This window comes from Phycomyces blakesleeanus, assembly GCF_001638985.1.
Source record: "Phycomyces blakesleeanus NRRL 1555(-) unplaced genomic scaffold PHYBLscaffold_10, whole genome shotgun sequence".
In the NCBI taxonomy this organism is placed as follows: Eukaryota; Fungi; Mucoromycota; class Mucoromycetes; order Mucorales; family Phycomycetaceae; genus Phycomyces; species Phycomyces blakesleeanus.
The window spans coordinates 1-18,325 of NW_017265143.1; the positions used below are offsets into that span (position 1 = coordinate 1).

Sequence of the window (18,325 nt, forward strand, 5' to 3'; positions counted from 1 at the left end):
ACTATTTAGCTGAAGTATAAAATGAACATTTAGTTTTTTTTTTAATTTTTTATTATTATTATTTTTGTTTTTTTTTTTATATTTTCTTCTTATTTTTTATTATTATTTTTTTTTATTTTGTTTTTTATTTTATTTTTTTATTTTTTTTTTATTATTTTGTTTTTTATTTTATTTTTTATTATTTTTTTTTTATTATTTTTTTTATTATTTTTTTATTATTTTTATTATTTTGTTTTTTATTTATTTATATTTTATTTTAATGCTTTCATTATATTTATAATAAATTAGCATTTCAAAACAATTGTGAATAAACATATTAATTTTTTTTAGATAAATTCTATTTTTTTTTAATATATATGATATTCGGCTAGGGCGGAAATATTTGATTTATTTTAATTTTTACCCACCTGCGCACTATACCAAATCCCGGCGGCCATCTAATCGTAGCATGATTCAATCTCCGAAAAATTCTAAAGACCGACAATGCGCCTCTAATGCCACTTTTCAGTTACTCTTCGTCATTAGCTATCGATAGAGCCAAGAAGCATACAAATACAATCAGTAGAAGTTGAGAAAAGGAGAATTATATGAATTTTATTTTTTGAATAAATATTGATTTCTCAAAAAAAATAAAAAAAAAATAATAATATTATAAATGCCGACTGAAACCAATATTTTTTATTTATTTATTTATTTTTTGGTATCTTGCGTGCCCTTTAACCGAGGCGACAGATTGTTCAAATAATCTCAATTATAAGAGGTATATATATATATATTTGATATTCTTTATATTTTTTGTGGAGAGGTTGAAAAGTTGTAAAAAAATATTTTCAATGCAGTCATTGGTGCAATGATTCCAGTTGAGGAATGAGGACGGGGGGTTGTTTTTTCAAGCAGAATAAACAAAAATAATACTCTTATTTATTTATTTATTTATTTATTTATTTTATTTTTCTTCTGTGTGCATCTCTTTCAATAACCATACATATTCACATTAACTTGCCATGAAAGTTACAATTGAAATTACTACAATCATACACATGCGCACATGTACGCACACACGTATTTTACCAAGAACATCTCTAAAAATATATTATATTTGTTAAAAGCGCAAGCTTTCACCAAGACCACGAGCAAGTTTTGATATGTATCAACTAGAAAACAATTACTTGCATTCTCTTTGTATGATAAAGCCACATTATTATGATTTTTTATTTTATATATTTTTTAGGCTCCCTGTAGTATATATCGGCAAAAATAGGGATAATTGATATATATATATTTGAAATGGTAAATAATAAGAAGAGTAGGCGTGTGCAGTGATGGTAACTAATTTTCGTTTGTCGGTATATACCTTGATGGAAAAATATACTTTTACTGTAAAGGTTTAATACTCATGAGAAAAAGGTGGTAAGAATAGCGTCTGTACTTATGGTTATTGTAGAAAGCATATGTACAAAAGAAAAGCTTCCATTTCATGTTAAGTCGAGTAAGGATAAAGGTGCACTACAAACCAGAACGGAAAGTCAACTTATCGGTGAGGTAGGTTTCTGTTTACAAATAAATGGCTTTTATATATTGTATACGCTTTTTGGGATAATTTACTGTTATTACAATGGTTCAAAAAATATTACACAATATTCTTAACTAATATGAATTTTTATTGTGAAGAGAATTTATTTGGAGTGAGAATAGTATCTGTGATGGCACAATAAGTCAAACCTGTTTTGTAAAGAACTTAAGGATAAGTAGTTTCACCATAGAAAGTCAACCGGTTTTTTTTAAAAAAGGAAGAGAATCAGAGAATCATAAAATTACAAGGTAAAGTATAGGACTTTTCTACCCCAGGGAAAATATGTATGAACAGGTAGTACATATCGCAAGAGAGGTAGACGATTGGCTTATTCCCCGTATGACATGGCTCAATAAATAAATAAATAAATAATATTTAAATTTTGAGCCACAACAATTAAACGATGCTTTTCCCCAATTTGATTCTTTGTGTAGTTATAATTTTGAACGATTGCAAAAGAGTAATAAAAATAAATAAGTTATACAGCCATGGTAATGTATTTTAAGAGGTTACAACCATTTACTTCATGGAGGCCAAAGTGAGGTTCGATAACTCCCAAATATTTTTCTCATTCGCGTTCATTGTCAACTAAAATACCTTGGCCTCATCCCGCACATCAAAGGTATCAACCATTTTCTATTCTCATTATTGTTATTCTATACTGCAGCTGTACCCTTCATCACGCGTTTCTTCGCTCTGCACAAGAGTCGATGTATTTTGTTCGATGTTAAAAAATTATCTGTTTCTATAGGTGTTTCTATGTGTTCTCTAATCCTTTTTTAGGAATCAGAGATCTATTGCACTGAATTTAAAAAGAAAGAAAGAAAGAAAGAATGACAAAGAAATTGGATTGTCTAAAATTGCACCCAACTCAAATTAATTCTTGGTACAGTTGGCGTTTGTGTGCGTGGATAAACAATATAAAAGAAAGGAATAACTAATTGCCTTTCAATATTAGCAAAATCGTTGCTATTATGGTGGACGATGAGGACTGTAGTGGTATATGAGTTTTGGTTAGGTGCAACTGTACTAATATTATTTTGTTTTTTTCGGCAGTTGCTTTGTGTTGGCAGTTTAATTATTTTCATGAAAAGTGATAAAATGGTAAGAAATATAAAAATCTATAAGTCCAGTGTTATTTGATTATGTACTGGATCCGATTGTTTTGCGTGAGTGCGGGTGTGTGCGCAGAATGGTATCCTTTGATGTACCATATTCATTTATTTACGACCAAAACCGATAATTTCTTATGTATACCCATCCGCCAACTAGTCGAAAAGTTTAGTAGCAGTACTCCTAATGATTTGCACCAGTGCTTATTTCCATGTCATGTAAGACACATTAGTATAAAAATACGCCTTTCTTTTTCTTTTTCTTTTTCTTCAACAGCCACTTGAATGTAAAGTATATCGACCAACTCGGGTGCATCGAAAACTGTAAAATAAATATGAAACTTTTCTTGCTAATTGCCTTGTAAATATTTTCGCAATTACATTTACCGTTCTCTACAAGAGCCTATTTGAAAACAAAGATAATATTTCTTGCTTTAATTAGAACTGTGGAGGCTCAATTAGCATGAAAACAATATTCGACTGTATAAGTATAATTTCTTGAAGACGTCGAGTATATCTGACTCTGGGTATCATATACAAGTACTCTGTTTTTTTCTTCTTTAAAATTAAATACAATAGAAGCTGTTAATAAAATAAGTTAATATAAAGAGTACATAATGATAGAAAAAAACAAATAAGTATTTCTATACTGTCAAATATATACACGGTTATGTCGAGTACTATCGTGGTTACTATTTGATTTTTTGAATTCAAGAAATTAGAGTTACAAAGTACTTGTGGCGTCCATTATAATATCTTGGGTTGGTAATATAAAACGAAACACACTGGTATCGAGAGCTATATCATTACGAGAGAGTAAAATGCGTACTTAGTGATGTACTTTGGCATACTTTCCCTGCCTACTTTAAACTCGTGTTTTAATTATGATTATCGTGTATTTCCGTACTGTGGTAATTAATATTATATATATACATATATATATATACCAACGCCTTTTTTTGTTAAATATCGAAATTGAAAGGGTTGCTCTAACAAAAAGATCAGATGATTGACTGTCGAGACTTGACCGAAACTTACAAACAATTAGTGTGCTGGATGTACAATTAATAATGATATTTATAATATTATAATCAATCTTACTCACGGGTATTTTAATCAAGATTATTACACCCGAAAGTATTTTACTCAAAAATATTAAAGGCACCCAACAAGTGTTGTACTTTTATATTGAACATTATTTGAATAGTAGTTGAAGCATTGCTGCCACGAATCGTCAAGCATCGATAGCTAGTAAAACCCTTATTGTCATTATATTAAAACGGATATATAGAATTCAATTTGTAATTCTTACTAATAGAGACCATAATCTTAGTAGAGTTAATTACATTGATAATAGACTGATATATCTCAATAACCAAGACCAAAAAAAATCGTATAAAACATATTTTTTTTATTTTTATTATTGTAGATAAAGGTACTTCTTCTATTAGATTTCCTGAAACCGCCACACATAGTATACTTTTTTTTGCGAGAAGACAAACCTTTTCAATTCAAAGAAGAGTATGATACTGAGACACTACTATCGCCATTTGACAATAACTATCCGGATTAAAGCGAGGAGTCCAACGATGAGAATGAAGCTGACATTGTTGGTGTCATAGTATTTAAAGATACGATGGATTCAGGTATGCACCTATTGAACAAAGAAATATACATAAATCATATTACAGATAATAATGATACTTATCATAACACTTGCCTTTTTGTAATCCTATGTTTGAAAATGGATGACATTCATCAAGTCACTCAACTAATAGCTCTATTTGGTGTTATATTTCAAGCGTTTTGCTTGGCTCAAGCAAGGAGGATCTACAACACTGAAATTATTCCAATACTTTCTTGTTACCTATGAGAAGGATACTGATCCATATGTCACCGTTGATGTATCGAAAATCATGTCTGGATTCGATCTTATGACAAAAACCGTCTTCAAGTACACCATCTGTGTCAAACGTGATGTCATATACTTACCAGAGTATCATCAATCCAACTGTTCCTCCGAGAAGCACATTCCACCCCATCTATCTATGACAGTAATTCTCTGTATGCCGGTCCAGCAATTGAGAAGCCAGTCCCTCTCATGGTATTTCCTTACAGCTTACTGAGAAAATATCTCGTCACAACATTTCCACAAAGTCAAGTCAGATGAGTAAATCGTGCACTAGGGGTCAAGCAAAACAATAGAAAGTACGATGACGGACGTATACGATGATGCAATTTAGACTGATATGCTCGGTGAAGCTGACGGGACCTTTGTAAATCATGCCAATTCTCTCATGTTGACATTGAATGTATATTGGTTTAAGCTGTTTGAAGGACGGATTTATACAGGCGGTGCTTTGTACTTACTTATCAGCAATTTCCCCAAGGAAGACCAAATGAGACCAGAAAATATTATCCTCGTTGATGTCATGCCTGGTCCAAAGGAAGTAGAGGACGACTAGATGGACGTATTTCTGGAAACATTTGTTGATGGGATGGTAGACTGTTATGGTGGTATAGCTGTGAGGACTACCAAGTTCCCTAATGGTACTACTGTCTATACTGCTATCATGTATGTCGCTTCCGAGATATCTGCTGCTAGAAATACTGCCGGATTCACAGAACATGGCATGTAAACACATATGGCTGTCATAAATTCAAATGATATATCCCCGTGATTACTGCATCAAGTAAGATCAATTACGTTTGGCGTGTCAATGAAAACTGGGAATCACGGACAGAAGAGATGATTTCCATATATGACAATATGTGGTTTTGCACAGAATCAGATGTAGAAAGAGAAAATTTGGAGAAGCAGAACGGCATGCAGTTTTCAGAGTTGCATCGCTTACATGATTGTTGATCTCACGCACAATATATTTCTTGTGATAGCGAACCGTATGGCCAGTGTTTGAAATGCCTTTGTATTTTTCCGCTGCTGTTATTGCTCGTATACAACGCTTTGCTGATGATATTCCTCTTCCTCCTGAATATACCGTCTTATTCGAAAAAGTCACGCCTTAGTTCCTATATATGAAGGCAGGTGAGTGGCGATCGTTGTGTCTGGTGCATTTTCTGGTGGTGTTGAAGGAGTTTTTGCCCAAAAGTGATTACAATAACTAGACCAATCTTGCCAAGACATGCCGAAAGTTGAAAGGTCCATTGAACAAGTACTTACATATAGACTACGCAGGCCAGCCCCTTGGTAAATTTGGGGAATAATGTCAGAGTATTTACGAAAAAAAGGAGTAGCACACCAAATATGCATTTGTGTGAGTTGATGCTTGACTTTGGTCTGGTCTTTACATTTTGGATGTATAACCTTAAGATACACAAGTATAAGTTAAAAAAAACATTAAGACAAACTACCGTAATGGTCTAGAGGTGACAGTAATGAGCGTTTTTCCGGAGAATGCGTTCACTGACACTTTTCTTTCTGTGTATTCCATTAATCTTCTGCTGCGTATAATAATATTTTCCTAAGGCGTCACGCAAGTGCTATCTGAATCTCATCTACCGTGTCTTCAGTGTATTGATAATGATTATCCTCCTGCATTGCCATTCGACCTCCCGATGTTCCAGCAAGTCGTCAACATCCTATGGTACAATGTAATCGGAACTAAGACGTCGCCACCAACTACCATGCCATTGAAGTTACAACATTTGAATATGATGAAGTATGATTACTCTTAATGGCTATTCAAATTCTATGTCAAGGCTTACCAGAATACTTTTTTTTTCTGCGGCGTGGGGAGTATTTCACTTGGTGAGAATGTGCTGGTAAACATTTGCATTCAGAAGATGAAGAATATTTCGTTGCTTGGACAGGAGTTCTTTAGTGAACAGAAGAAATATCGCAGCTCAATTGTGCGGGTTATGTTTTTTTGGTAGGATAGTTGACGACATCTCTAAATTCCCTGGTCAGATTGAGTACATATTTACTTGTCATCAAGATTGGTAGAATCAAAAGTGTCAACGTTTGGTTTTTTAAAAAGATTTGCGACATGCCATTCTGTCAGAATTAAGCCGTTAGTTGGGTAAGGTCTGAATTTGTGGGTGAGTGGGTTTATTAAGAAGAGTATTGCGTGCATCATCCCGGTGCATCGTCTGCATTCGTATTTCGCGTTGACTACGCACAACATCCAGGGTGGGATCCAAAAGAGCCTAGTCATCCCACTGCCTAGAAAAGTAGTACGAAAAAAATAAAAAAAATAGAATGATTTATATCACTAATATAAATAATTATAGTAAGAGTTTTTTTGACTGCGAAAGGATTTGCCTTTATTTATCTCTCTATTTTTCTTTTGTTTTAGCATTACTTCTTTATCAAATATTTAAAATTATAGTGAATTCTATTATCAACGAATAGTAAAAACCGTTATTTATTTTTATTGTTTTTATCAAAAGTATGAAAGATAAAATACCGGTATATTTAATACTCAATGCCCACCATTTTCTTAGCTTTTATCAAAATAAACTTACAGAGAGCGATATTACAATTTCCAACGAAAAAAACGGTGGATAAAACAATCAAGGTTATATAATTAAATAATTGTTTTGTATATATATATTCCATTAATCGGCTGTAAAATAAAGTAAAATAAAATAAAATAACTATTTATTTATTACTTCCCATCTCGACATTACTACCGCATCATCTTTTATCGATTCAACCCACATATTTCAAAACAATGAATAAAAATCAATAAAATACTATATACTCTGTATTTTTTTATTACTGCCGTGTGCTATTCCATGCAACAACACGCACCTTTCTCTCCTTTAAAAGTTCGACGTTTCTTGGAATAGCTGGACACTTGGAAAAGCTAATGACCTTTATTCTTTTTGATCATTTCTCCGTCCTTTTAACTTGCTAAAGTATTCTTTGATCTGTGTTATAATATCAACAATTAGGAATTCTAAATAAAAAAATGACACTCCTTTGTAAAAAGAAAAAAAAAATGTTAAAATTATTTAAACAAAAACCGTGGATTATACTTACTCTTATCTTTCTTGTTCGACAACGAGAAAACCGATTACGCCCAGCTAACTTTTCCGACAAGGATTTTGCCCTGTGAATTTTATACGAAAGGTGTCTACGAGCTTTCTCTTCTACGGCTGAAGACAAAACATACTCTACTTCAAGCTGCATATGTATGTAGCTCTGCACCATGCTAGCAATTGGGCGGTTAGATATCGAAAAAGTACCCTCATCAATATTCAATGGCGTAGCTGTCATAACTGCCTGTGTTTGAGAACGGATCACACTGAAAAAAAAGGGTAGAAATTACAATGCGCACAGTTGTTTGATAACAATTGAAAATGTGGGATAGTTTTCCATGTTCACAAGTTGAAAACACAGTTTTACTGTATTCTATTGGCTCGGATATAACAAGCAACAAAAGTTATTCTATTTATTATTATAAAGACTTTGTGAATAAAGTACATGTAGCACCTGTTTCCTTTTTCTCAAAATTTACAACAAAAAACACAATGTTCTCAACCCCTCAACCTTACAATAAAAAGTGCTATTGCGCTGGATGTAGTCAGAACGAACTAGTCTATAGTTTTGTAGCCGGAAGAACTGCTCAGCGCCATAACAAAAGAGCAAGATTAGATGCTATAAGATGTGAAAGTGGTACGCAGTTTGTAGTATTATTCTATTATATTCTATTTTTTTTGTAGTTCAAAAAATAACATGTTTTAACAGAATCTTCTGGCCAAAGAAATTCGATGGAGGTTGATGTTGAACGTAGGAAATATTTATTTAAATAAAAATAATAGAGCGTAACTATGTAACATATTCTAAATACAGCCATTTAAACCTGTCAATCCAGAACCACGGAAGAAGAGTGTGGTCAGACCAACTTACCTGCTTGGGAAGGAACCCCAGTGTCTGATGATGCGAATGTTCCAGTTACGAATGAGGAGATTCACAACAGCAAAGACAATGGCGATGAAAACAAAGAAAACGATAATGAAGATGTTGTTAAGGTGGAGGTCGAGGAATTTGTTAATGAAGGTTGGTGTTGTGCTATGGAAGAAAGAAAAATTTGAAAAAAAGGGAGATGATTTTTTTTTTTGGTTTTTTACAATAGATCCTTTTGCCCCCCCCCGATATGCCTGAGAACCCAGTGCACAGGATCATTACTACTTTTGTGGTAATGTTAGATACCCGCTATGTGGCCAACAAAGGCGCTGTCATCCTGATAAAGTTCATCAATAAGCTCTAGACAACTTACGAGAAGAATTTACAATTGCCATCGAACATTTCTGGCCTCAAACACAAAACGGATTTTTCATCCATGAACAAAAGCGTTCATAAATATGTTTTGTGCCAGGATTGCCACAAGGTGTATGAGGAAAGTGTATTATGTTGGAATACAAACTCTTATTGACGAGCATCCAAGGGGGTCCAGGATTCGTGCAGTATCTCATTGCCCATTTTCAGTACCACCCAGAACAATACTGATACCTGGTATCGGCTGTAAAAAAAAATTAGTAAATACAATTTTCAGTGAGAAAATTTTAAAAACTCCTCCACTATGTTAATTGTGTTTTATAAAGATATATTTAAATAAGTTTTCATACCAGCGAATCCCACGGGTACCCAAAAAGAAAGAAATAGTACTTTATCATAATAAAGCTATTCGTCACCGCAGACGGCAAAGGTTTCAAGAGATGTTATGTAGTGGGAAGAAATAGATACCTAATGTGCTATTGTACCATATGGATCAAAAAGAGTAAAGCACGAAGTCTCGAGAGTCATAAGAATTAAACTATAGTTTTTCCCGTTTCTTTCATATATGTGTGTGTTTAGTAGAGAGACTTGAGGAATATTAAAAATTAACACTGAAAATGGAGCTACCGTCGCATCATATTGTAGATGAAAACCATTAGCTCCTTTTACCAAAATAACATTATAGAAACAAGAGTTATATTTGAAGCTATTGAATGACCAAGAATACTTTAACGTATTTTGTACCATCTTTTTCTTTTTCTTCTTTCTGTCTACTGCGAAATAACCATATATTTTTATTCGCGTATGTTTTATTGTTAATGAGAGCATAGTTGAAAAGACAGAATTGGGTATATGAATATATCGAGGATAAAACAGTTTCATTTATTCATATATTTTTTTTTAAAAAAATGATAATAATACAACTAATAAACCATTATATTTCATATCCTTAGTGACCACAACCTCTGTATCTTTTTTTTAAAAAAATAATGGATGGTCAGGCCGACTCACCTTTTCTGAATTGATTCTTCAATTTATGACATTTTCTCAATTATTAACGAGGTCAATGTTGATAACTGTGACAACAATGACAGTGATAAACACAATTTTGTTAAAATCGATCTTAGGGCATTCAACAGCGAAGTCCAGTGCTGGATACATAAATGAGAAATAAAATAAAAAAATTGATTAATTTGTTGCTCTTGATATTTCTGTAGAAAGTCCAATCTATCAGTACATTAGGGGGTTTCATTATTATCTGTTTTAGATTTTATTTTATCTTTCTGGGATTGAAAAACACTAATTATTGGCTGGTAAAAATCTCTCAAAAAATAAAATCTCAAAACTTGGCTTGATAATTTTAAGATTTTTTTTTTTTGATTTAGCATTTTTATTCAAATATTACAAATAACAAAAAGCATTATTTTACTCATATTTTCTGTCTATTTTGATAGAAGTAGTACATTATATTATTTAATATGTCTTAAATATGCTTATTCAAAGACTTTTCATAAATTTTAGCCCATCAGTAGCTTTATGTAAACAGTAAATATATCTAGAATAATAAACAAAAAAAGTGATTTTTTAAGACTTTATACATTAAATTAGCTAACATGAGGGGGGTTCAGTAATATCTTTTTTTTATTCATTATTATTGGTTAAAACTTAAAGCTCAGAAAAATAAAATAAAATCTAAAACAGATAATGAAACCCCCTATTATGTCCTTCTCTTTTTAATTAATTGCATATGCCTGTCGTCTCTTGAAAATCTTTGGTCAAGACTTCTAATGTGAAGCAAGTCTGTTCGGATCCCAAACAACTGAAAGGGTTTCTGCCATTTCATAGGGCATAAAATGATTTGTGATATACCATGGCGGCCATTTAGTAAGATATTCTATCAAAAAACTGTATCCGTTTCTTCTCGAGATATTTCATCAAAGACTAGCGCGCAATTTTCTTGAAACTATAAGCTGTCGAAGGTGTCATCATTTGGTACACTATGTCTACCTGGCAACCAACAACTTGCCCTGCAACAGTATGTTCAAGCCGAAGAATATTATTCTTGTTGATATGACGTCTGGGAGAAAGGTACCGGAATTCAAATCCTTTAGTTGATGGTTTGGAGTAGATATACATAGGAATCCAAGTGGGATAATCACTTTATTGTTCGTCTGAAAGATATGAGCTGCGTCGTTTTTCGTGGATTCTGTTATTCTCAGTCGCATATATAAGGAGATGATAAAAACATGTTGTATGCTAAGGAGAGGGAAAGTGACAATGCCCCCTCTCAGAAAGAAATTAGCTAAAGGTCGAAAATGCTGTTTGGTGGTCGCAGTTTCGACGGTTTGCATACTTTGATCTAGTACACGGAACAATCATCGATCTCACATATAATTTCTTCCCGGAAACGCCAAAGAGAGCAAAGAGAATCGTTGAACCATGGATGAAAAGGGAAGCCATTGTCAACAACAAACTTGACGAAGTGCAGGCCATGGTCGAGGCGACGGCGGTGGCCTGTTCATATACTGCATTAACAAGCAAAGTCGAAAAGGGAGTTTTTTGTATATGACAGCCGATGAATAGGAAGCCGTGAATACCGGAGTATTATTCGGTTTGGCTGAAAACAATTCTATCTCCTGGCAAGTTCAATAACTGAGTCGACTTTGTGTGTGTGTAAGTCTAAATCTTGTAAAGCTTGCCATATAATACGCATATAAATCTGAAAAAATCTGTCCGCGGTGCGCGCATCTTTACAATCGTAATATCGTCACTTGTACAATTTACATGTACCTCAATTTTCGTGAGACAGTCCACGAGTTCGGACCAGTGTATAGTTCTTGGTTCTTTGGGTTGAGCGACAAAACGGATCATCAAAGAATTTGAAGACAAACAGAAAGGATGAATTTGAAGAGACACGCACACGCAGTTTTGTTCAAGATGCTTACAAGAGTAATTTTGTTAACGCTGTTTTCCGGACCTCAAACCAGTACATTATCTTTTCCTTATAAAAAACACATTGTCACCTCCAAAACATGCTCCTTTTACCATTGTGACCACTTTCATCGTCAATGCCACCACCATGTCGACATTCACGTCGGCCCTCTCCTTCCAGCGTCTACTCGGATTTCAAGAATTCGTGCAAGAATTTTTTAACCTGAATATTTCAGTCAAAACTAAAGGTATTCTTCCTTCTTTTGCTTTTGCTCTTTATCCAAGAAAAAAATCTACAATCATGGCGGATACCGATTACCCTCGCATGAACTTGAATAATAGGAAGTAGCATATAAGTCGACGGACCACACCAGTTACCAACATGTCTACTTTGCATACTTATTTTCTTACATGCCCATCGTAAATCTGAATTTTATAAATCCGTTTAGTCGGCAATATCGTGGTAAACCCAATTCTATCAGTCATGAAGTGAATATCCTCCCTTGGTCATATTTGTTGTCAGGAATTGAGGCACCGAGATTGTATATACTAGGAAAACTCAATATATACTCACAAGATTCATCGGACTCGCATGGCTCAACGTAATTAGCGCTTATTTTAATTTATTAAGTGGTTTTGTACTGCCTTTGGTAGATCGCGTGAGAATAATAAGACCAAGTTTTTTTGTAGATAGATTTAGCAACATTGTATCTGTGCATCGCATATTAGATGTTGCTACAACGGAATATACAACTAGGAAAAATGTTAAAAATATGCAGGTAATTCCTTTGGCAAAGAAGTATTATGCTTAAAATGATTCTCACCTATTGACTTTCGTCTTTTTCTTTATAGAAAAATATAAAGCTGTCCCTTATATATATAATTGATAACGTTGTGTACGTGGGAAGTAATATTAGATTTTTTTTTAAAGAAAAATAAAAAAGCAAAGCTTTTATTTAAAACCCATGTCTAAGAGCCCACTGACGAAATTTAGAATTTATGTCACCCGGGACTGTTGCATTGGACACACTGCTAATGACTCTAGAGATAATTTGACGAGCGTTTACTCCTATACCCCTGACAACATACGAGTCAGCTTTTTTACTCAATCGGTTGTACTGAAACACTTGCGTTAATATTTTACTATATAGATTTTTAGAACAGTACACAATTATTATTCCAAAACAATACCGCGTCACTTCTCCAACTTTGCTGGGCAATTCAGATGACACCTCTTGTGCCATGTTCGGAAGCTTTATTCGCAAATTTTCCATCAGAAATTACTAGCTTTTGCATCGTATTGGCACAATCCATGTTCATTTCCTAATTGATCGCATCTTTGTTGCTCAGGTATACAAGTAGACGCCGAAAATGCTTCTAACAGTAATCTATATATTTATATATATTATTTTTCAAGACTAAACTATAATATATACATTGTATTTCATTTTGCATGACAATTACTTCAATTGTCCGAATTGCTCTTCTTGAACGTGTTTTCATTATTACTCTCTCAGACCTAGACACTCTTGCTCGGCAGCACCAACGGCACCGGCTGGTAAAGTTGTGTAGTATCTGCCTCAAGTCGAACATCTTAAACCTCTCATGATCAAACTTAGAGTTTAAAATATCAAGCAATTACCAAACCAATTCTTTGTTTGGCGACTTATTATAGGCAACAATTGTATACCATCTGGAGCTATTATCATTTGATAAGATTTAGGCTGGTTTTCACGATTTGAACTTTGGTTTCGACATGAGGTCGCGCGGATATGTGCTTGGTATATGTATACGTATATGCATATACATATAAATGTAAGAAAATAAACCGAATAAAATATCCCACAATTTGGTTACTCACATAAACATCGTCGAATGCTTTATTGTCAGGCTCATATGGGGTCCAGACAATATGTTGAGCAACAAGAAGAGCTGTAGCCAAATCCTCGGTCGCTTGGATGGTGTCAGTGCTTTTGGGTGCAAGAAAACCGATTTTTCCATTCATGGTCAAGGGCATAACCATTGACAATATCACTCTGCACTTGTACGGGTGACATGTTGGCTGTCATGCTTTCTTTCAATAACTGACGGTTGCTCACCTCATTGTTGAGACGAGGGGGCAAGTTGACATCTTTGATTAACCATTGTCTACAAAATATAATGAAAGGTAAGACAATTTAATTGTTATTATTGTAACTGTTTTGCAATTGCATCGGATTGAAAGTAAATTATATCAAACTTGCATACATGAAGTATTTGGAATAAAAGTGCGAGTGCGAATAGGAGTGCAAGATAAGGGTGAATGTATTGTATCAAAGGATAAGCTTTATGTAAATTGTTCAGAGTGATTTCGATATAAATATATTTATTAAACGTTTTGGAATCATTTCAATCATTTGTTTCAAAAACACACAGACAGACAAATTATATATTCATTGTATTGTATTGTATTGTATTGTATTGTATTGTATTTTTTTTTTCGCATTTATTTAGACGTAGATATATTAAATCGTTGGATTTCTTTGTTTCCAGTAGACGAAAACCAAAAATAAATAAATGAATAAAATGTTAGTACTGATAATGATAATAATGGTTGGACTCGGGTGCTATAGTAACCAATTCAATTCAATCTGATTCATTGATCAAGAAATTTTGGTTGTAATATTAAAATAAAATAAATATATTGAACAATCTCGATCACAATAATGTGCTTGTGGTTTCCAACTTGTTGCGAATCAGATTATGTAAAACGATGAGGGTTGATTGAATGGAATGCCAAAAGACAAAAAGAAAATAAGAGAAAGAAAAAGGACTGTTATTGCTTAATTATGATGATATCATCGTATTTGAATTTCTTTAGAGCATCTTCAGCAGTCGGCTAACTTTTATTTTATCTGGGATCAAAAATTGTCACTTTTACATAAAAAAAAGCCACCCCGCCCAGCAGTTAATTTTTTCTCTAACTTTTAAATAAATTTTGAGAGTGCTTTCAGCTAGAACTTTTAAATCCCTGTCAAATATACCAGCTAGATAAAATTTAGGACCATAAATTTTTCATAAAATAAAATAAAAGGAACTGCTGGGAAATTAACTTTTAGATAAAAGTCCAAATGCGGTATAAAAGTCGGGATAAAAGTTACTGCTGAAGATGCTCTTAGTGAATAGTTTATTTATTTATTTTTGGCTTTATATACATAAAGATATTTAGATATGTAGATATAGAAAGAGAAAGAGAAAAAGGGGAAGTGATTCCGTCAAAGAAAATAAGCATGGCCTGTTCAGATAAGGTTGTGTGGCATAAATTTAAAGATACAATCAAAGAAAGAAAGTCAATTGAACTTCACAATTTGATTGGCTAAATACAAGAAATTTAAGACGCAATATGCAAAGCACGAAAAAAAAACAAGAGAAAGGTTTCAATCCATGTGATATATATTTCTATATATATATATATTATAAAAAATATATATTATAAAGACTGATTAATTTTCGTTTGTGCGTGTTTCGTGTCTTTTATTATTATGTTTCGATACATTGCACATTGGGTCTGTAACATAAGAAAATAAAGGATTAAATGATTAAATTTAGATATAAAAAATATCAAAGAAAAAATAAAAGACTCTATGTACACTATGTATGTTGTATGTTTGATGTGACTGTCGCACTGAAAATTTTTGAGTAGGTGGATCCAGAAATTTTTAGAATTGATTGGCCTTTTGATTTGTTTCCCGACAAGTAGCAAATGACCTAGAGGGTACTCAATTCAAGGACCTCTGCGGTTACAGAATGCCAAATGAACAGTGTAACAAGCTTTATAAAATAATAATAATAATAATTTTTTTAAAAAAAAATCTACTCGGTCTTTTTACATTCTTTATGATCCTTTCTCTTCTTTTACAACTTACAGCTTACGACTTTCAATAAGAATAAGATTAGGACAAGAACAAGAATAAGAACAACTACTATTCGAATTACTATTGTTGCTACAATTGTTACTGTTACTACTCTTTCTTCTTCTTCATTTTTTTTCCTTACTTCATTCTACGTCTTCTACGCCTTCCACCTTCTTTTACACCTCTTTATTTTTTTATTTTTTAAAATAAAGAAAATATGGCAAGATACCATTACTTTTGTCATATATTGGCCCTTGTTTTATTTGCAGCATTTGTACAAGCTCAAGGTAATAAAACCTACAACAATTACCATTATTTCAGACAATATCCGTCTTCTTCTTGTTTTATCTATACACACATACAAAAAAAATTAAAACATTTAAAATATTAACATTAAAAGACAACAATCAAATCAAATCAAATATACTAAATAACCAATTGTCTGTGTGTGTGTGTATTTATCTGCATCCTTTTGACATTTACAGAAACTTCAAGTGAAGCACCCGATAGCGAAATCGATGAAGACGACGAATGTGCAGCTTCAATTATTGGAGACTACAATATGTCATTGCGTATTGGCTCTCTCTTTATCATCATGGGCACTAGTGCAATAGGTAATATATTTACTTGCTTTTATTTATTCAAAAAAAAGGATGAATCTCTTACACAATTGCTTGCTTGTTATTGTTTCGTCGTCTTCAAATTAGGCGTATTTACACCAGTGATCATTCATCGCATCAGACCTTACGACCATGGAAGTATTCGTGATTGGATTCTTACCATTGGAAAATTTTGTAAGTCTCATTCAAATATAGATAATATTCATATTTTTTTTTGCAAAATACTACATACAATTGCTCTACCTATTTTCTCTATTTTTTAATAATGACAAAGAATATATATATCAATTTGACTCATAAATTATGCATGTATCTATCTAGTCGGAACAGGAGTGATCTTGGCTACTGCATTTATTCACATGTTACCGGAGGCCCTGAGCAATTTTGACAGCCCATGTTTGAGCGAAGGGTGGAAATCATACGGCGCATTTGCCGGTGTATTTTGTATGATTTCTTCTTTCGCACTCCAGTTACTCGAACTCGCCGCCGTTTCGAACCTCGATCGGATTTATGCAAAAAGACAGGCCCAACGCGATACCCTAGATATCGAAAAGACCGAAGTTTGTAGCACAGCCATCCTCGGCTCTGATTCTTCACAACAGTCGACTACCAAAGACATTGACGAAAGATTAACCAAAAAAGGTGGATTTGGTTATGGCATTGGTGGTGGTGCTGCCAGTAGTGGGAATAGAAGTAATGATATTGGCAACGGTGGGCATGGACACAGCCATGAAATCGGTCATGTACACAGCGCAGGACTATTGGAGGACGACGACCAATCGTTTCGTAACATCGGCACCCTTATGCTTGAACTTGGTATTGTGATGCACTCCATAATCATCGGAATAACACTGGCCAATACCGGCAATGATGAATTCATCACTCTATTGATCGCACTCGTCTTTCATCAGGTATTTTTTTTTCATTTACATGCTATTTGTTTTGTTTAGTTTATTTTAAAAGAAAATAAATATTAATCCATCTATTCAATCATTCAGTTCTTTGAAGGTGTCGCTCTTGGAACGCGTATCAACGACATGAACCATTCCAACTGGATCAAACCTGTTTTGATGGGTGGTCTTTTTATGATCATGACCCCTATTGGCGTGGCAATCGGTATCGGAATCCATTCTTCTTTCAACGCCAACTCTTCGTCTTCAGTTCTTGCCAGTGCCATCCTCGATTCTCTTTCGGCTGGAATTCTGTTGTACAATGCTTATGTGTCGCTCATGAGCCTAGAAATCAACCACAATGTCGAATTCCGTAGAGCTCCTTTTGTGCGCAAGGCCGTCTGTTTCCTGTCGATGTACGTTGGCGCTGCAATCATGGCGCTCATTGGCAAATGGGCATAGACAACTCCATCAGCGAAAAGAAAGAATGAACAGAAAACACCAGCAACAAAACACACAAACCATTCCATATATTCACCTACTCTTCTTCATCTTTTCTTACATGCACATTACCCCTTTCCTCCCCACAGCCTGTCATATATGTATATGGCTATCTTTGGGCTTGTTTATCATACATACATACATACATACATACATAGTCACATCAATTCATCTACCCACTCATACACCCATTCAGTTATTTAGTTCTATTTCTATTTCTGTTCTTACCTTGCCTTGTAATTTTCATCATGGTTATACTCTTTGTATACTAGAGTTTATTGTATTAACTGTACCATAGTATCATATCTTTTTCTTTCTTTCCTTCAGCCATTCATATCAATTCATTCATATTTACATCATGTATTCTGTCCATTATTTCCTAAGAAGAAGTAGAATAATAAAAACACTTGCTCACCATATATAAAATAAAATAAAGTCTTTGATTATTCGATTTAATATAATTTGTTTTTGACAGTTTGTTACATGTTACTAATACTCAAATAGAAATAATTCATATAAACATTTATTTTTCAGATAATTGCTAAATGGTAAGTCGTCATT

At 33.4% G+C, this 18,325-nt stretch overlaps 9 protein-coding genes across 9 annotated transcripts; 6 read left to right on the forward strand and 3 right to left on the reverse strand.

Annotated features, from left to right (window-relative positions):
• Positions 1 to 726: 726 nt before the first annotated feature.
• Positions 727 to 1,590, forward strand: PHYBLDRAFT_158731 (hypothetical protein; the record flags this gene model as incomplete). Its single annotated transcript, XM_018433846.1, has 2 exons — positions 727 to 760; positions 1,012 to 1,590. A coding segment is annotated over exon 2 (159 nt), but the record flags the coding sequence as incomplete, so codon positions are not given.
• Positions 1,591 to 3,569: 1,979 nt separating this feature from the next.
• Positions 3,570 to 4,987, forward strand: PHYBLDRAFT_186842 (hypothetical protein; the record flags this gene model as incomplete). Its single annotated transcript, XM_018439291.1, has 3 exons — positions 3,570 to 3,596; positions 4,115 to 4,120; positions 4,488 to 4,987. The coding sequence occupies 3 exons, from the start codon at positions 3,570 to 3,572 to the stop codon at positions 4,809 to 4,811; spliced, it is 357 nt and encodes a 118-aa protein (XP_018291616.1). The 3' UTR covers positions 4,812 to 4,987.
• Positions 4,988 to 6,261: 1,274 nt separating this feature from the next.
• On the forward strand, positions 6,262 to 6,575 carry PHYBLDRAFT_158732 (hypothetical protein; the record flags this gene model as incomplete). The annotated part of the gene is made up of 2 exons (XM_018433847.1): positions 6,262 to 6,297; positions 6,406 to 6,575. Coding segments are annotated over 2 exons (206 nt in total), but the record flags the coding sequence as incomplete, so codon positions are not given.
• A 142-nt stretch (positions 6,576 to 6,717) lies between these two features.
• Positions 6,718 to 7,927, reverse strand: PHYBLDRAFT_145052 (hypothetical protein; the record flags this gene model as incomplete). Its single annotated transcript, XM_018431358.1, has 2 exons — positions 6,718 to 6,852; positions 7,691 to 7,927. The coding sequence occupies 2 exons, from the start codon at positions 7,925 to 7,927 to the stop codon at positions 6,718 to 6,720; spliced, it is 372 nt and encodes a 123-aa protein (XP_018291618.1).
• A 390-nt stretch (positions 7,928 to 8,317) lies between these two features.
• On the forward strand, positions 8,318 to 9,230 carry PHYBLDRAFT_186843 (hypothetical protein). Its single transcript, XM_018439292.1, has 4 exons — positions 8,318 to 8,326; positions 8,415 to 8,440; positions 8,504 to 8,710; positions 8,787 to 9,230. Exons 2-4 carry the CDS (start codon positions 8,432 to 8,434, stop codon positions 8,919 to 8,921), a joined length of 351 nt encoding a protein of 116 aa, XP_018291619.1. The 5' UTR covers positions 8,318 to 8,326; positions 8,415 to 8,431; the 3' UTR covers positions 8,922 to 9,230.
• A 746-nt stretch (positions 9,231 to 9,976) lies between these two features.
• Positions 9,977 to 11,800, reverse strand: PHYBLDRAFT_168021 (hypothetical protein; the record flags this gene model as incomplete). Its single annotated transcript, XM_018435782.1, has 4 exons — positions 9,977 to 10,080; positions 10,359 to 10,371; positions 11,318 to 11,454; positions 11,707 to 11,800. 4 exons carry the CDS (start codon positions 11,798 to 11,800, stop codon positions 9,977 to 9,979), a joined length of 348 nt encoding a protein of 115 aa, XP_018291620.1.
• On the forward strand, positions 11,774 to 12,784 carry PHYBLDRAFT_158734 (hypothetical protein). The gene is made up of 4 exons (XM_018433848.1): positions 11,774 to 12,190; positions 12,272 to 12,335; positions 12,435 to 12,613; positions 12,685 to 12,784. The coding sequence occupies exons 1-2, from the start codon at positions 12,009 to 12,011 to the stop codon at positions 12,282 to 12,284; spliced, it is 195 nt and encodes a 64-aa protein (XP_018291621.1). The 5' UTR covers positions 11,774 to 12,008; the 3' UTR covers positions 12,285 to 12,335; positions 12,435 to 12,613; positions 12,685 to 12,784.
• Positions 12,785 to 12,998: 214 nt separating this feature from the next.
• On the reverse strand, positions 12,999 to 14,250 carry PHYBLDRAFT_158735 (hypothetical protein). Its single transcript, XM_018433849.1, has 2 exons — positions 13,751 to 14,250; positions 12,999 to 13,675 (listed from the first exon to the last, which is right to left on the reverse strand). The coding sequence occupies exons 1-2, from the start codon at positions 13,881 to 13,883 to the stop codon at positions 13,566 to 13,568; spliced, it is 243 nt and encodes an 80-aa protein (XP_018291622.1). The 5' UTR covers positions 13,884 to 14,250; the 3' UTR covers positions 12,999 to 13,565.
• A 1,478-nt stretch (positions 14,251 to 15,728) lies between these two features.
• On the forward strand, positions 15,729 to 18,220 carry PHYBLDRAFT_80223 (hypothetical protein). Its single transcript, XM_018443567.1, has 5 exons — positions 15,729 to 16,040; positions 16,239 to 16,367; positions 16,461 to 16,547; positions 16,695 to 17,284; positions 17,372 to 18,220. The coding sequence occupies exons 1-5, from the start codon at positions 15,971 to 15,973 to the stop codon at positions 17,723 to 17,725; spliced, it is 1,230 nt and encodes a 409-aa protein (XP_018291623.1). The 5' UTR covers positions 15,729 to 15,970; the 3' UTR covers positions 17,726 to 18,220.
• Positions 18,221 to 18,325: the final 105 nt, after the last annotated feature.

What these genes read in the sequence shown, in the direction of transcription:
- PHYBLDRAFT_158734 (XM_018433848.1), top strand. Translation starts at nt 12,009, where the DNA reads ATGTCGACATTCACGTCGGCCCTCTCCTTCCAGCGTCTACTCGGATTT.
- PHYBLDRAFT_158735 (XM_018433849.1), bottom strand. Translation starts at nt 13,883, where the DNA reads ATGGTTATGCCCTTGACCATGAATGGAAAAATCGGTTTTCTTGCACCC. An exon ending in TGTCTGGACCCCATATGAGC is followed by an intron (nt 13,676 to 13,750) that starts CTGACAATAAAG and finishes TTATTTTCTTAC; the next exon opens with ATTTATATGTATATGCATAT.
- PHYBLDRAFT_186843 (XM_018439292.1), top strand. An exon ending in CGAGGAATTTGTTAATGAAG is followed by an intron (nt 8,711 to 8,786) that starts GTTGGTGTTGTG and finishes TTTTTACAATAG; the next exon opens with ATCCTTTTGCCCCCCCCCGA.
- PHYBLDRAFT_80223 (XM_018443567.1), top strand. Translation starts at nt 15,971, where the DNA reads ATGGCAAGATACCATTACTTTTGTCATATATTGGCCCTTGTTTTATTT. An exon ending in AGCATTTGTACAAGCTCAAG is followed by an intron (nt 16,041 to 16,238) that starts GTAATAAAACCT and finishes TGACATTTACAG; the next exon opens with AAACTTCAAGTGAAGCACCC. An exon ending in TCTTACCATTGGAAAATTTT is followed by an intron (nt 16,548 to 16,694) that starts GTAAGTCTCATT and finishes GTATCTATCTAG; the next exon opens with TCGGAACAGGAGTGATCTTG.